The sequence below is a fragment of the Protomyctophum parallelum genome, assembly GCF_964188405.1.
Source record: "Protomyctophum parallelum genome assembly, chromosome: 20".
Taxonomy (NCBI): Eukaryota; Metazoa; Chordata; class Actinopteri; order Myctophiformes; family Myctophidae; genus Protomyctophum; species Protomyctophum parallelum.
Genome location: NC_139718.1, coordinates 8,130,285 through 8,148,265, shown reverse-complemented (window position 1 = coordinate 8,148,265; position 17,981 = coordinate 8,130,285). Strand labels below are relative to the sequence as shown.

At 39.9% G+C, this 17,981-nt stretch overlaps 1 protein-coding gene across 1 annotated transcript; it reads left to right on the top strand.

Moving 5' to 3' along the window:
- The first annotated feature begins 572 nt into the window (after positions 1 to 572).
- Positions 573 to 3,845, top strand: rpl13a (ribosomal protein L13a). The gene is made up of 7 exons (XM_083792060.1): positions 573 to 618; positions 1,179 to 1,251; positions 1,515 to 1,580; positions 1,782 to 1,883; positions 2,719 to 2,804; positions 2,999 to 3,058; positions 3,486 to 3,845. Exons 1-7 carry the CDS (start codon positions 598 to 600, stop codon positions 3,693 to 3,695), a joined length of 618 nt encoding a protein of 205 aa, XP_083648186.1. The 5' UTR covers positions 573 to 597; the 3' UTR covers positions 3,696 to 3,845.
- Positions 3,846 to 17,981: the final 14,136 nt, after the last annotated feature.

Below are 17,981 nucleotides of genomic sequence, written 5' to 3'. Positions count from 1 at the left end.
TACATAAAAAAGCAGAAGTAAATAAATAGAAGTGATTAAATAGAAAAACGGCAACTATGATCATATATATACACACACACAGAGAGAGAGAGAGAGATTAATCACAGTACTGTATGTCTGTCTACTGATAATAAAAAACCCTCTGTCTATCCAGAGGGTGGCGGTGTAGGATCATTGTATGCTCTGTTTTCTTTTTTCTTTCGTTTTTTATAAGACATATGGATATGGTAGGACTACAGAGAATTCAGGTATTTAACCAGCACAAACACCAGAGAAACAAAAAAATAAAAACAAAAACAAACAACAAAAAAAGAAACATACAAATAATATAATATATATATATAATACAGCAATGACATCAAGGTTCGGGGAAAGAGGATTTTACAGTTTCCTCCTCTTTTTTTGTTTGTTATTTACTAGTGCTAAAGATCTGATTAGCATTTTAAATTCCAATTTGAAGTGGATAAAGTTCATAGTAAAGTTTGCCCATTTTATCCTCTTGACATAAATACAAGAGGAAGTAATCTCTGTCGTCATGTCCGCCGAACCCCTGCATTATACTGCGGGCAACCCCGTGCATCCTTCTTTTCGGACATCATGGCGGACCGGTTCAATAAGGTGTGCAACTGCGGAGCATTTATAATTCATTTATTTGTGCCGCAGCTGGATATACATCTCTCCTTTAGGGCTGAACCGAAAGCGATTATCACAATACATCTTATTTTAGTCGCAGTGTTGCTTAACGTGTCTCCTTACAAGTGTTTTTAAGCCTATGATGTTCTGTCTTGGACAGCTACTGTTGAGTGCTGCCTGTATCATGGCAGCCCCCTAGCAAGCCAACGTTGTTACTTGTTAGCTGGCTAACGTTAGCATAAGGCCCTGTGTTGATTTTAAGTCTACGGTGTACCGTGACTTTAATCTAAAGTTAGTTTAGAGTTACTGGCACAACCAGATTGGTTTACATGTTAGTTTTCCAATTGACTACGTTGGCGTTTTTATTTCAGAGCACACGTGTTAAACTGTCTTGAGTGCTTCGTGCATAATTACGCCGGGCTAAACGTCAGTCTTTCTCCATGCGCTGTCATAAAGCTAAGCATTTTAAAATAAACCACATAGTTTGACATGTGCGCCGATTGTAGTTTATCTCGTCTTGACTAACGTGTCCTTAATTCATGTAGGTTCTGCTACTTGATGGCAGAGGCCATCTACTTGGACGTCTTGCTGCCATTGTGGCTAAACAGGTCCTCCTGGGTATGTAAAGGTTATTTTGACAAACCTTATCCATGCTAAATACTTGTTTCTATGGTCATGACTATTTCCATATAATGGGCACATTTGCCCACCTCTAGAATTGTCTGCTGTATTGTCTGTCGATGATTACACTACTCGCCTTGGTTGAGTTTAACGACCATGAAAAAACTCACATGCACTACCATCTGAGACTGACTGACTGTCACTGAAGTGTCAGTTGTCTGTCGAAATATTAAGACGTTTTTTTGTTCCCTCCTTTATAGGCCACAAGGTGGTCGTGGTGAGATGTGAGGGAATCAACATCTCTGGAAACTTCTACCGAAACAAACGTCAGTATTATACATTCAGATACCGAATGGTTTGACCTGCTTACTGTCAATGATGATGATGTACACATTTGAGTTAATGATAATACTTTACATGCACTACCATCTGAGGCATAAGCGTTGCATTCTTAATCTGTTGTCTTGGCCCACTATCATTCACATGTAACTATATTAAATGGTGATTGTGTTGTGCTTTTTGAACAGTGAAGTACCTGGCTTTCCTGCGTAAGAGGATGAACACCAATCCCTCCCGTGGACCATACCACTTCAGAGCTCCCAGTAAGATCTTCTGGAGGACTGTCAGAGGTAAGACTGTAGATCTGAAATTAATAAATTATACCATTATGTGCTCAAAGCGGGGCACCCCAGTCCATGACTGCGTATTATGTATTCCACTATATCCAGAATGATTATGAAACATCTTTTAAATTGCATGTGGTACCTGACTGCTTGTCTAAATAGGGGTGTTAAGATGTTTAATTTCAGACCCCTCCCATTAGCTTAATTAGTGTAATTTCTTGGTAGATAACCACTTAACCCTATATACTTTGACTGCATAACTCAAATGTGCACTGCATATAGGCTGAAATGATTAGAGCAAAAAGTCCTGTGGACTTATTTCTATTGTAGTCTATGCCCCCTCCTGTCAGAAATCACTCATGTATAAGCTTACAATGTATCATGTTGAGCTTGTAGATTTGTTTTATGGGGCCCAGAAAAGCAATGCTACATTTCATGTTACGGCTTAGATCACTTGGTCTAGGAATGCATCTAAACAAATTGGTCAAGGTTACAGTTTCTGATTATCTTGGATATTTTTGGTGAAATGTGGTGTTTAATAACAATGTGGCATGATTAACCTTACTTGGAAGAATATTTTTTAAGACTCTCACATGGCTATCATTATCAGACATATGGGTGTGATGGTCCCTTGCTTGACATTGATGAGTCTTTATCCCAAAACTGATCATCTACTGATGAGACACTAACGGATCTGACTACTGAGTTGAGGCATGGACAGTCTTAGCTATATTTTCATGATCTTGGCATCACTTATGCTATTGGCTGAGGCTCTGTGTAAAAGTTTAAAAGCAATTTGTGACTATAGTTCTAATGTTAATTTATTTTGTCTTAAAACCAGGTATGCTTCCTCACAAAACTAAGCGAGGACAGTCTGCACTGGACAGACTGAAGGTCTTTGATGGTGTCCCCCCTCCATACGATAAGGTAAGCTAGTCTTCCAGCCAGGAAGCACCAATGGGGTTCTATTTTAACCTGTGCTGTCTGTGATGTAACTTTTTAACCTTACCATGCCTTGTTTGAGTCTTGACTCTGAAACGAAACACTTGTCTGAGACATGCTATTTTCTCATAAGCTGATCTGCTGTTGTATACTGTATCTAATGTTCATGTCTTTCACAGAGGAAGCGTATGGTCGTCCCAGCTGCCCTCAAGATCGTGCGCCTGAAGCCCACTCGCAAGGTGAGCCTATTATAAATTGAGGTGGATATTGATTACCCATTGTATGCACACTAATGATGCCTAAATCTAGCTTCACTTATTGTGCCACAATGTTATTGATTGACAGCTCTTTATCCCATATTCATGAGCCAATTTGAATCGATGCCTTTGCCCTTAAAATACAATAGCCATATCCTTTTTTAGAGGGTTTTAGAAGTCACACTCCTGGAAACTTGGAAAGACATTGTCCCATGTGCTTTTGGGGCTAATGACTATTTAACAATCTGATCTGTAGCTTAAAGAGTAGATGAAGCGAATCTGCAGTTGCCATGCTTCACATTGTTGGTGGTGGTACTACCAAAACCCCCCAGAAGAACAGACTTAAAAATGTGGATAGTAAATGTTTACATGTATTCTGATTCCATGTATTCTTTTTCTCCACTCGTAGTATGCCCTCCTTGGGCGCCTGGCCCATGAGGTTGGCTGGAAGTACCAGGCTATCACAGCCACTCTGGAGGAGAAGAGAAAAGAGAAGTCCAAGATCCACTACAAAAAGAAAAAGGCCTTGATCACCATGAGAAAGAAGGCGGAGAAGATCGCAGAGAGCAAGCTTGCACCATACACGGCAGTTCTCAAAGAATTTGGAGTTCTTGTCTGATTTGCTGGCCAATAAAGGTTCTAAATGTTTATAGAACACGTTTTGACTTATTCCATTGCGAAGAAGATCGCAGAGAGCAAGCTTGCACCATACACAGCGGTTCTCTGAATTTTCAGTTCTGTCAGTTGGCCAATAAAGATGTTTATAGAGCATGTGTTGATTTATTCCTGAGTTTAACTTTATTGTAGAATGAAAGGGAATTCTTGGTAATGGCTCATCACATGTCTACTCTAAATGGGTGTATAAGGTACTGTAGATGTGGTGTTGACAGTTTGCCTTCAGGATGAGTCACCGTGACTGATATAGCATTTCAGACAATGCTTTATATTATACACCTGCAGTATGGATGTTGTAGGCATATAACTGGCCTACACTAACTTACAAAAAGTATTTAAAATGTGGAGTCATACCAAATATTGCATTTGTCTACAGCTTTTGTATACTGTCGTTTATTGTTTAACATTGTACTCCCATCTCTGAACGATGTCAAAGGGTTTCTGCTTCACTTTACCCACATATTTGCTTAATGTGATGCTAAATTCAAGAAATGCTTATTGAGCAACAGGAATTTTCTGTTAACTGCTAAAATACAGGCTTGACCTCTGAGAAACAGACCTTTCATGAAAAACTACTGAACTTAATCATTGAAATGTGAATGGATTTGGGGCTATAGAGCCCTTGGGGACATAAGCACCATTCAGAATTCAAGTTTATGTAGGTGAATGCTCAAATATGTGGGCACCTGAGACTAGAATATCATAAAATAAGCCTCATACGTAGGCAATGGGTATCCATCTATCTATTCTATATGGCGTGTATATACCTGTAGGTATATCAGCCAGGTCATTAACATTCAGCCCAGTAGGTGGCGGTGCTGCATTAGTCACAACACCATTTGTAGCGGGAATTTCCAATTGAGTTGATTGACTCCTATCCTATGATTGATGCTCAACAGCCGACCAAGAGAAGTTTTCTTATTTTCAAACGCCACTGGCTATATATGGATTGAGCAAAAACGCCTAAAGTTGCTAGTTAATTTAGGCTAGTGGTGCCCTACTAAAGTAAGTAAAAGTATATTCTATATAGTAGCCCTTGCCAAAATATTTGGCACACTATTCAAAGTACTAGAAGATAGAGCGACAGAAAAGAATATGGCAGAGAAGTGGGGCCCTGCATGGTTTATTCGTTCCTCAAGTTAGCAAAGTTGCTGGTTAATTTAGGCTAGTACCCTACTAAAGTAAGTAAAAGTAGGCCTATTCTAGGTTAAATTTATATAGTAGTACGAGTAGCCTACTAGCCCTTGCCAAAGTATTTCGGCACACCATTCAAAGTAATAGAGCGACAGAAAAGAATATGGCTGCTTATAATATCACATTAGCTTATTTATATCATAGACAAGCACTCATAAATAATAGACAAATTATAGTTAAGCAATAAGCACTCATAAATAGGCTAAATGTTGGTGCTAAGTTTAAATGAATGTATATCATTTACAACCAGATAAATAAAGGTATTTAATTATAACATAGGCCTATCTGTGAGAACAACACAAACATCTTGTCTGGTTATGTATAGGCTAACAATCATAATTTAGATTTGATCAAATCTGACCTTTTTCTATGATATTAATTGCAAAAGTCAGACTCGATAAAATACATATTTGATAGTCTTGATGCAAGGTTAGTCTAGTTATAAGAATGGGACTTGAAAATCAAGAAAGAAAGCACCTGACCTTTTTATGAATAGACCCGGTCTATTCCTACAAAGGCCAGGTGCTTTCTTGACCCACATCTGCATTGTAACCCAAGCAGTGTTTTTGCTCCTTGCCTGTGAAATCCTCCCAGGCAAGGATATATTTAAATTTAAAATAATACCAAAACCACTATTTACTGAATTCCTTTCAATTAATAAACAACAATTTTGAAAATAAATGTGACTTTCTCTCTTAGGGTAGGCCGATAGAAAACAGTATAATTATTCCTTATGTGGAAATTTGCAGCTGCAAAGAAATGCCTTGAAAACCAAGGCTGCCCTGAAAGAAGTAACTGACTTTAAATACCTGGGCTGAGGGCTCACATGGGTCAACGCAAACAAAGTGAGGTAATAACTTGCATGGAGGGCTCTGAAGGCCATGTCTAGTGTGGAAATCCAACCTGGCCACTACGATTGATTGATTGATTGATATTTATTAACAGTTTGCAGAATTACAGTACATTTCAAGTACAACTCAATACAACAACTGTTAACTGTGAGTGGACGACACCATAAAGCATTACACTTGTTTACACACTTGTTTACAATAGGGCCCACCATCACACATCATCATTGCTGTGAGCAGTGGTGTAAAGTAACATTGACTTAATTCTTAAGTACTATATACAATTTGGAGGTATTTGTACTTTACTTGAGTATTTCCAATACTTTTATTTCTGCTCCACTACATCTCAGAGGCCAATATTGTACTTTTACTCCACTACATTTGTTTGAAAAAATGGAGCGTAGCCTGCAGAGTTAGTTCATGCAGACATACTCGAGGAGGGGGTTCATGCCTTGCTCAAAGGCGCATACTATACTCAAGGGGTTAATATGCTGCATTACTATGTGGGTGTGTAAGTGTGTGAAAGTCCCACACGTCATTCGCTGATGTGGCAGTCAGCTGACCAATTGGGCGGGCTACTTAAGCTCACCAGTCAGCATACTCTTCCTGTCTTCCTCTGCATATGGTTCCTGGTTGTTATGTGATGTTTGCTCCCACCACCACCACCCTAGCACCACTGGTGGGCTCTGTATTTATGTTCCCCATGGGGGTTTATTGTATATCTATCTCCCTGCTCTTAATGTTTTACGATGGTGTTTAATCGCGCCGAGCGGGGAGAAAATGCAGCAGAGCCGAACGCCAAGTCTAATATCGTATGCACACTTGTATTCTCATTCTATAATCAATATTGGTTAAATCTATTCGTGAGTTGTCTGACTGAACTTTAGTTACTAGAACGGCAGCCGGGGGTCATCAACCACCATGAACATGTTACTAACAAGCGTCTTTATGGGATAGGTGCCTTATGAAGATGGCATTGACACCGGGAGGTCCCAGCAGGGGAGGAAAGTACTGGTGAAGCTCCGCAGGATGGAGATGATGATCTTGTCCAAGGACGAACTAGAGAGAGGGCCTCCTTGATTTTGAAAGTTTGACCCTGGCGGCTGGCCGTCACTTATGATGAAGTCAAGTAAGAAGACTGCTCAAGGTAGGAACCCTTTATTCTTCTGTGTTGCTGCTGCTGCTTAATTGTGCTGTATGCTGTGTATGTATTTGTTACTATTTGCTGCTGCTTGTGCTGTATGCTGTGTGTGTATTGTTACTATATGTGCTGCTGCTTGTGCTGTATGCTGTGTGTCTTTGTTACTATTTGCTGTCATGTTGGGGCCCAATGACTGGGTCTGGGTGGCAATGAAACATGTTCAGTGACTGTTTGTGGCTCTGGAATTGGATGCTGATGTGAATCTTTCTGATGTTGAAGGTAGTGAGTTATGACAGGGTACGGTATATGTGTAGGACAGGTCTTGGTCACTTAAATTATCCTATGTGTGAGTTTGCTATTTAATTTTAAGTTCAAGATTTGTGCATGTGTGCATGTGTGCATGTGTGCATGCGTGCGCGCATGCACTGTGTTGAAGGTGTTGTTGTTGTTGCTGTTGTTGAAGGTTGTGAGCTGTGACAGGGAGGCTGTATAGGTTCATGACTGGCTTGGTGGCAAAACTTGTGTCTACTGTCTATGTACATCAGATATATAGGCTTATCCCTCAGGGCCTTCTTTCTTTCTTTCTTTGTTCATGGGTCACAATGGCAGAATTGTTCTCATGAGTAAAGGCATATGTATGCTGCAAGTTTCATGGTTTGTTTGTTTGTTTGTCATGTTTGTCAGAAAAACAATTACATTAAATAGTTAAAATATAGCAAGAAGAAATAAAACCAATAATTAATTTGATTTCATATTCATTGTTCTTATATTAAATAAAGCAACTATTTGATTATGTATTAGAAAACAACAATAAATTCAAGGACAAGCTAACGAAACAGATTATTTATTCTCTAAAGATAATTACTCAAATAAATACAGTTTCTCAATTTTACCAGAAGAGGGTAGTATTGCACTTAATTTCTGGCAGTTTCCTCTGTATATTTTCAGATAGATCAAATGTAAATAAATCATGTATTTCTGATCCTAAATGAACATTTGGAATCTGGACAGTTTATTTTCTAACGGTAAACAAGAATGTCACTGGAAGGAAGAGGGTATGTGCTATAACAATGTTCCCAATGTTGGCCCCTGTGGCCCTTATGGGGCACCAACCATGATAGTCTAATCACCTGGACCTTTAGTTTATGTTTTGTATGATAATGGGTGTTTGCTTTAAATGGTAAATGGTAAATGGTGCATTTATATAGCGCCTTTATCCAAGGTGCTTTACAGAGATTGTGCATTACATTCACCCATTCACACACACATTCATACACCGATGGCAGCGGAAACCATGCAAGGCACCAACCAGCACATCGGGAGCAATTTGGGGTTCAGTGTCTTGCTCAAGGACACTTTGACACTAACTCTGGGGGAGCCCGGGTTCGAACAGGCAACCTTACGGTTACCATCCAGCCACTCTACCCCTGAGCCAACGCCGCCCTTTACACAGGTGGGTGCCAGATTCCTGAAAGGAAACACTGCCACAGTTCTCCCACTTATTAGTTGCTGTATTAGTTGCATGTTTGAGACAATTAAATAAACACTTTTCAAAGTGATGATCCGCCACTCAAAGGTAATAGTAGGAATAGCCTTTATTTAATTAAAAGGCAACTGCCAACATGTTTCGACCATAACTGGTCTTCATCAGGGCGATGAATCCCGGATCGTCTCTTTTTTCTATGCCGTGATCCAGTTTGATCCGTGTGAGCACCTTTTTACATTGTCTTTTTTACTATACTTTTGTATCTCCTGCAGTGAGCACCTGGTTATTCCTGTTTTTTCCACTCTTGACTTAAATTTGATAAACAAATGTTGAGTGTGAAGAAGAAACAAAAAGTCTTCTCAGCAGGACCCAAGAAATCTCAGTCTGTTGTCTTGAGCGTATAAGAATCAGTCATTTGTTTTAGGGCTAAATTAGCATGACACCAAGGAAATGTCTGTTTTCTGTTTTGATGGTATAAGGTTTGGTTTAGGCTAACTGAACATGACGGATAGAGACCGACTATGGCACTCCTGTTAGCTTGCTCTGGATTCTGACAGTGATGGATGCTGAAGAACAGGCTCCACCTCACACCTCCCTCAGTGCTTCTGTCTAGGAGGAAGAGGGGAGCATCGTGATATGCATTCAATACATGAATGAGCATGTCTTAATAACATTGGTTGAAAATAGTCAATGAGATTTGATGTAGACGGAAACAAGGAGGGTAGGATCCCAAGTATAGAACCCTGGGGGACCTCCGGTCAACTGAAGTATAATGGCTAATGTGATTTAGGTGCAGTGGGTATTGGAAGGTGATGCATTGCTTATCTTCTTAATTCAGGCATATATGTGTGGAGGATTACCTACTTAATGATTTATACTTGGTAGTGTGCCATGTCATGCTCCAAAAATAGCCGAGCTTGTAGATCTGCTGTTTTCATTGCACTACACTGGCGGGCATTTAGGTATCAATCCGGCTCTAAGAGTGGGCACTGCAGGAAGAAGGCCAATAATATGTGGTGTTATTGGTTATGGTTGGCCAATGATAGCAGACATCTTCAATCCTCATGATGATGGGTACTTTCACAGGGATTCATGGAACCGCAGGGTCAACTGGGTTCATGTAAATAGATGGGTTTTAAAGTCATACTTTATAACATTCATTTTACTAGTCTGTTTTAACAACACCCATTGTAGCTCTCAGAGTAATATAGTAAGACAGTGGCGACACTAGCGTTGACTCGCATTGTAACAATGGAATGCGGAAGTGCTCATTCAATGGGATAGTTCCAGCCATAGGAGCAATGTTTGGAACTATAGCCCATAGGCACCCGCTTTGCGGCGAGATCAAAGTGTGTCGCTACTCTCCTACTCTACACTTTGGTAGCTCTGTTGTCATTGCGGCGTTTTTTCCAATATCCATATGGATCTGTACTGCTGAAAAAGGAACGCTTGGTGAACAAAAATAAGGTCTTCACAGTCTTTACAGAAGTTGTCAAAACACACATTATGTGGAATGGTTATTGTGAAAAATATACCAGTGAAATATTATATTAAAAATAGCTTTTGTTGGGGCACGGTGGCACAGTTGGTAGTGCTGTCGCCTCACAGCTAGAAGGTCCTGGGTTCGATTCCCGCTCGGGACGCTGTGGGTGCTGGCGGCGTGTTTCCTCCTCCGCGTCATCAGTGCCCATACCAGAAGGCGGGGTCGGCGAAAGGGCCTTTCTGTGTGGAGTTTGCATGTTCTCCCCGTGTCCCCTGGGGTAGGTACCCTCACAAAAAACATGCAGTAATCCTGGTCACTAAACTGCCTCCCCCTGGCCAGCCGGGGCGCCTGATGGAGGGGAAAGGAACTGGTTGGAATAACGTTTTCCTTCCATGCGCTACGTCCAACCAGGGAAACTCCCCCTGTCAGGTGTAAAGGAGCAACTTGGACACTCAGGCATGAAGGAAGAATGAGTTCAAGTCCGTTGCTCTCCCCATGTCCTCCATATATGGGGACTAGGTTGGTGGAGGGTGTGTAGAGCCCAGGATCACATTAGATGATTGACACAGGGGTGAAAAATGGGTTACAAAATCGTGGGATAAAAAATATATATATAAAAAAGAAAATAGCTTCTGTTTAATTGAAAAGGTTAATGGATGAGGATAGGGGTGCAACAGTAAAACAAACAAATCAATTTAATAATGAATTATGTATAATGTTTGTTTCTGTAAGGTAATTACAGAAACAACAACACGATTAAAAAACATGAATGCACTTTAATCGCTTAGTTTTTGCACCACAGAACCTTTCTCACTGGATGAATTTCAGGTGTACCGATCATATCGGTGCAGTGGGTGCACGCAATGTGAGAAGGAACCCATCAGAACACTTTGCTTGGCCCAGTGGTTGGGGCATTTTTCAAATTCATATAAACTCAGTCATTGATTCACTCGTATACCAACATCTTTAGTTTTAATTGGTAAAAAAAAGGGTTCTCAGGTCAAATATTGATATGCAATTAAAATGCGATTCATTTCAATTAATTAATTACAATGCCTCAAATGAATTAGAATCTTTTTTAATCGAGTCCCAGCCCTAAAATGTTGTGAGGTCTTTTTTAAAGCAACAAAAAAAGCAAAGCAAATGGACAATGAAATCAAAAATGTATTTTAAAACACTGGATTGCTAGCCTGATCTACTCGGGCAGGTAGTTCCAAAGTCAAGGGGCCCTGGTGACAATTAAAGGCCTGATTGGTCTTTGGTCTTCAGGCTAGGATGTCCACAAGGGCTCTGCCCAAGGATCTAGACTCCTGCTACAGCGTCTTCTTTGTGTTCAATCTTTGAGAAGTGGCTCATATAACTCGTTCTAAAGGTATAAGAGAGGTAGGTATAAGATATAAATGGATATGAAGTACTAATATATACAATACAAGCAAAAATAGGAATATATGGAATAAAGCATCAGACCAACTGTTACCAATTTAGCAGTTAAAATCTGTTTAGAGATCAAGCTGTTTGAGTAACAGTTCCCCCATTCAATGGTGATAAAATGTATTGGATAAATAATTCTCAACCCAAAAAGTTCAGAATCTTTCATGCATTATAGTTGATAAGTCTATAGGGCACAGATACCAACTTTTTCCTTCCTGTGAATGTGAAGAAAACTCAGTAGTTTGAGGCTGCTTGTATTTTATTGTGGAGTGTGTCTGGAGGACATATTGAAAAAATAAATAACATGGAGCAGGACTGAAAAACACTGAACATAATATCATCCTTAAATCGATTGGCCTTACTCACACTTTCCAGGATGAAAAGTTACTTTTAGTTACTTTTTGTTTACCCATAGAAAGACTTTATTTTTTTGCCTCCCATTAGCCAATTTTAATAGGAAAGCATTATAGCACCTTTCTAAACAGAAGTCACAGAGTGCTGCACACAGAAAATACACATTAAAACAAAAGCGAAGAAAGCAAATCACACAATTTAAAAGGATGCAAATAGAAAACAACAATAGAGAATAACTTAGAAATCTAACGGCTGAAGCTGATTCATCATGAAAAGGGGATTAGGCTGGCAAAAGTCCACAATCGCAACACCAGAGGGAGCTCCACAAATCACGTTCAACCCAGATTTGGCACGAACAAGAATTAAAATTAGTTCTCCTGCTATCCCACAAAAATGTGGAATGTCCTACCTACAGTCATGGAATATTAGTGTTACAGAGAGTAACACTCTCAGTGAGTGTTGTCCAAATGTACACTCTCAGAGTTAAATTAACAGTGGTTTTACAATATAAATTGGGGTACCAGAGATAGAAATGCTATTAAATAGGGGGGTCCGTAGCATAATGCGTGTGAAACTGGGGGTTCATGAAATTAATGTTTCGGAATCACTGCTAGAGCCGTACAAATCCTCCCTTATCGGGGCCACTGGCATAATGTTTTCAAATGGGGGGTCCGTGGGCAAAGAAATGTCAATTTGGGGGTCCTTGAAAGGGGTGTGGCGCTATACTGGCTGAAAAGCTACATGAAATACAGGCAACAGTTTGTACAGATGGGTGACTATAAATCATCATGGGCTGACATTACTTGTGGAGTCCCACAGGGGTCAGTGTATTTTATACATCAGTGATATATGTAGTGTGTCAAATGAATGAATGAATGAATTGAATTGAAATTTGTTTTATTTGCTGATGATACAAATGCTTTTTGTTCGGGGGGAAATCTGCAGCAGCTTTTGCTGTGGCTCAGGAGGTAGAGCAGGTCGTCCAATGATCCCTGGGTCGGCGGTTCGAATCCCGGCTCCTCCTGTCCACATGTCGAAGTGTCCTTGGGCAAGACACTGAACCCCACATTGCCTCCAATGAGTCGGTCGGTGTGAGCTTGCCACCATTGGTGTGTGAATGTGGGAAGTGAGGACGCTGGCGTCGACTGTTCGCCGCTTCACCTCCCAATGTATGAATGAATGAACCATTGTAAAGCGCTTTTAGCACTTGGAAAAGCGCTATAAAAATGCAATTCAATTAATTATTACTGAACCACAAAATTTGCTGGAAAACCCATATAAGCTATGTAAGAACAAAGCTTGCACGGAGCATTGCAGTTCTTGGGAAAACTAAACACATTTTGGATCATAAATCACTACATATATTATATTGCTCGCTTGTCCTACCATATCTCAATTACTGTGTAGAAATTTGGGGAAACACCTATAAAAGTAATCTAAAACCACTATGCATCCTGCAAAAAAAAAAAGCAATCGGAATAGTTAACAAGGCAGGATATCTGGATCACACTAATATACTATTTTTACAATCACACATCATGAAGTTAATGGACCTTGTTGAATAAAATAGTATGTGCATCTCAGTTTGTGGAGTTCAACTGTGGAACGGACTGAGTAAGGAAGTGCAACTAAGCCCTAACATTAACCACTTCAGGAGGTCATATAATTGCAGAGATTGTTTTTATTTGTTCTATTTTCATGTCTTCCTTTAAGCAACGATAAATTTGGTTGTTGTAAATATATGTGTGTACACATATATATATTTCTAAGTTATATGGGTAAGGGCAAAAGGGGGTAGGGGTTTAATACTTCACCCAACTCCTTTTCGGACATTGTTGGAGTATTTTCTTTTTGTTTCAGTTTTGTTTGAATGTATTTGATTTAAAATAATGTTCGAAATAAACTCATTCATTCATGAAGAAGTGTGAATCCCCACACTCTTTCAAAACTCTTTCACTTACAGGTGCCTAGCTAGGCTATCTTTTAACCCATTCTGACCTGAGATCAGATTCTAAAAATGTCTGTTTGAAAATGACAGTTTTCTGAAAAAACTATGTTTCTATGTCGGTCGTTCTTCGATTTTTCAAAAATAGAGCTCTTAGCGCGACACTCGGTGGTGCGCTATGAGCTTGTAGATCTGCTATTTTTCAATTACTTACTTACTTTACTTACGCCTTCTGCCCCTTCTGGGGCATAGGCCGTCAACAAGCGATCTCCAAGCATCTCTGTCTTGAGCTGTTACCTCCAGCTGGTTCCAGGTCGTCTTCATGGTCTTGATGTCTGCCTCCAGGTCTCTGCGGCAGGTGTTTCTAGGGCGACCCCTTTTCCGCTTGCCCTGTGGGTTCCATGTTAGGGCTTGTCTTATGATGGTACTCGCAGGCTTTCGTAGGGTGTGGCCTATCCATCGCCATCTGCGTTTCCTCATTTCTTCTTCCGCCGGGAGCTGGTTTGTTCTCTGCCACAGTTCGTTGCTATTATTTTTCAATAGCTAAAGCATAACATAATGCTAACACCAAAAGGGGTTCCCGCCCAAAATGGGTCAAAAGGTTGGTGGCGTTTGGAGGGCCAAAGAGGACAACTTTATCGCCTGTGGAACTGCAGGACGGAAAGTATATCATGTGTTATCTTGACTTGTCCTCATGGGCTATTGTGTTTCAATATTTTTTATTAAGCAGACAAAGACATGGACAATACATGAACTTATGACACATGGACACAACATACGACACTTAACCCATTCTGGGCGGAAACCCCCTTCTGTAACAGTTTATTTCTTTTTCCTTTCTCTATTAGACACTTGAAGGTTCTCTGGGGGTTTAAATCAGAGTCTATAAGGCATTCATGAGATCAACCATAATCCCAAATGGGTTGACGGTACAATAACAGGACAAAAACTAAAAGTATGCAAATCATAAAATACATTATGCCAAAGGGGCATAAGGACAAAAAGTATATACAAATCATAAGTACCTATTTACAGTTTCACACCAAATTGAGTATATTTAGACATCACAATATTGCTGCCACCAACATCTTTTAGATTATGTAGGTCTGACCCCTATACCTCCTCATTGGTGATTCGTCTAACTGGCCTCCTCGGTCACACTCATTGTTGGGCTATTGATAGAGAGCCTGTTATCTCTTGACTAAGATGTCGCTGACCTATAGAAGCATACAATAGGCTACTACTTAGTGGGTGTATTTCTTGAATTTACTTATACTGATATAATGTATATTCCACTGACTGGCTTCCATTCCTCATTAAAACCCTGTGTCTTTGACTCACACCCACACAGAAATGCAAACAGTCGTGCACAAAAATACAGATACTGTATGTCCGGCTGTCCGCAGCTCAAAGACCACCCTCCTCCATCTAGGTCTGTCATGACTCACGATCATGACATTTTAGTTGACGATTAATTATCATAGAAGTTGTTGTGATGTTTTTGGCTTTGAACAGTTTGTTTTGCTGTAAATGCTTAAAATAGGGACGGCAGGTTGAAAGTGGTTAAAATATGAAATGATTGTGCATGCACGAACGCACACACGCACGCACACACGCACGTCATCCCACTCACAGCATAGGTGCCTTTTAATAAAATCTGATTCAATGATGTATACTGCTGCTGAGGCATGTGCGGATAATGTGATAATGTATTCTCATGAACGTGTGATGAATGATAGATTAAGTAGTCATCATGTCTCTAACCTTGTTTAAATGCAACAGCCATGCACACAACACTGTTAACTGGGATGACACAAATATAACCCACTTTATTCGATCCTGATGTCATTTATACGTTCATTAATGGACTAGTAGGATTTATAGGGGAGAAAGCATTCGTAATAGATTGCCATTGGGCAAGCAGAGCCACAAATTGTGTTCTGTAAATGAGAGCGAAAGAGCGAAAGCAATCACATAGAAACCCTTATCAACCAGACTGTAATGAAATACCTTGGACATAGTAGCTCTCTCTCTCTCTCTCTCTATCTATCTCTCCCTCACACGCACGCACCACACATGCAGTGACCTTGCTGTAGGTGGAAGGTGACGGCTGGTTTCTTCCATGTGACATCACATGTAGATCCATATCACAATGTCCTTGAACCAGAAAAGTAAACCCAATGCTGCGTGCAGTTTGAGAACACATACTAATGACCTGAATCTGTGCTATAGTTCTCTCTGGTGAAACATAAATCATTACTAAAAAGCTTGGCTGAGATGACAGGACTTTTAAAATCTTAAAAGATTTGGAAATCTGGTAGCATCACACATTACAGGGTCATCTTATGAGATTCTCTGATTCTCTTTAACATGCACACACTACAAGATTGTAAAATAATTGGTCATCATCACACACAGCTGGATTGTGAGTATAAATAACCTCAGTGTGCAACACACTGAATGGTGAGAAGAATATAAGTGTGTAAAAGTATAAAACGATGCTAGTAGTAAACTGAAAGATTTAAAATGAAACGGTTTCCCCGCAGGGGGTCGATGATGCCACCTACTCCTTCCTGTCTCCCCCATCGTTTTCTCCGCTCCAAACTCAGAGCATTAATGGGCCTATAGATAGCTGCTGCAGTTGATTCAGAAAGCTGCTGCTCCAGTCGTTAGTACCAGTGTTCATTTAAAACTATGGAGAAAGTCGTCTATCTTTGTTTTACGGACAAAAACAAAATAAAAACTAAGCTATGATGACTACATTTCGTTGACCGATAGAAACAAGACTAAAATGTTAGGGAGGGACTAGTGGAGAAGAGATTCAGTAGATTTAAGATAAGTAATTTTATATTTGGTTGTGCGTGGGTGTCGCAGAATATAGCCAATCTACAAGCTCACAACGTGTCACAGTGCGACACTTTGTGAGCTTGTAGATATGCTATTTTTGGCATGTAACAAAATACTTGTATAAATCAGGCAAATACATTTTAGACTAAATCAACTGTTTTCAGTTTAGGCTTTAGTCTATCGGCATCAGCAATAGCATTACTGGCAGTAAAAAAATATATATATAATAATTTATGAAGAACTACTGATATGTGATTATTTCTGATTAAAACAGTTTTGGACAGTTCCAGGTTTTATCTTGGCTCTTCCCTGCAGCTCATCGAAGTGCCTTAATTGACTAAGGTTCTGAACTGTTCAAGAGCTGCCCACTGCTTCTAGTTTAGTAGCCGATTTACAAGCTTGTATATGTTGAAAGTGGTTAAAAATTAGACACTGTGACCGGAAGAGGCCTGAAATGAGTAATGACTTATCATTAGTTTAAGAGTGGCCTCATTGATTTCTTGATGTTTTCAATTTAATCCGCAGTGCCAAGTGCCAAGTTTGTATCTGTGCAGGATTATCACACGTGATCATGGATGGTGTCTATTTTCAATATTGCTTTTTTTTTTCCATAAAGCAATATTGAATAATCACCAGTATGTTCTTATCAAGACCATGCAATGGAGCCATGATGGACATTTCCTACATATTGACGTTGTTGCTGTTGTCAGCCATTGTCCGACGTCACGATGGTGCGTTGTCTGACTACTAACCCTATTACTAACCCTAAGACTCTTCTTCAACAAAGATGGCGAAAGCAAACATTCTTTGTTCTGTACTTATATTAAATGTGTAAGGTACAGACCACTTAAGTCCTTAAGCCAGAAACCTAACCTAAACATACCGTAAAGCAAAGTTGTTGTATAGCGCAGTTTCACAATGTTTGCACTTCGGCGGCAGTAATATCACTTCCGCGTTTCCTATGTAGGCAATGTCCATACTACATTGATAAGGACATACTGGTGATTTTGGGTTGATCGAAGCGGGTGGTTTCCACTTTAAAAGGGGAAAATACATTTTCCCCTGGATGGTGGTGTGAACCCTGAACCAGGGAAAATTATAATAATAATATATACGATTTATATAGCGCTTTTCTAGGTACCCAAAGTCGCTTTACAGAAAGAAATACAGACATATTTATTAGAAAACGAATTAAAAGGTTTAAAAGGTTAAAAACTAGGAATAAAAATCAAAAGAGGGACAAACAAGAAGGGTGTGTGTGTGTGTGTGTGTGTGTGTGTGTGTGTGTGTGTGTGTGTGTGTGTGTGTGTGTGTGTGTGTGTGTGTGTGTGTGTGTGTGTGTGTGTGTGTGTGTGTGTGTGTGTGTGTGTGTGTGTGTGTGTGTGTGTGTGTGTGTGTGTGTGTGTGTGTGTGTGTGTGTGTGTGTGTGTGTGTGTGTGTGTGTGTGTGTGGTTTATGTAGGGAAAGCCAGTTTGAAAAGGTGGGTTTTGAGTGTGCTTTT

Excerpts from the sequence above, each read along its gene's own strand:
- rpl13a (XM_083792060.1), top strand. The coding sequence starts at position 598 with ATGGCGGACCGGTTCAATAAG. Across the intron at positions 1,581-1,781 it reads AAACTTCTACCGAAACAAAC|TGAAGTACCTGGCTTTCCTG; the intron begins GTCAGTATTATA and ends CTTTTTGAACAG. Across the intron at positions 1,884-2,718 it reads CTTCTGGAGGACTGTCAGAG|GTATGCTTCCTCACAAAACT; the intron begins GTAAGACTGTAG and ends TCTTAAAACCAG.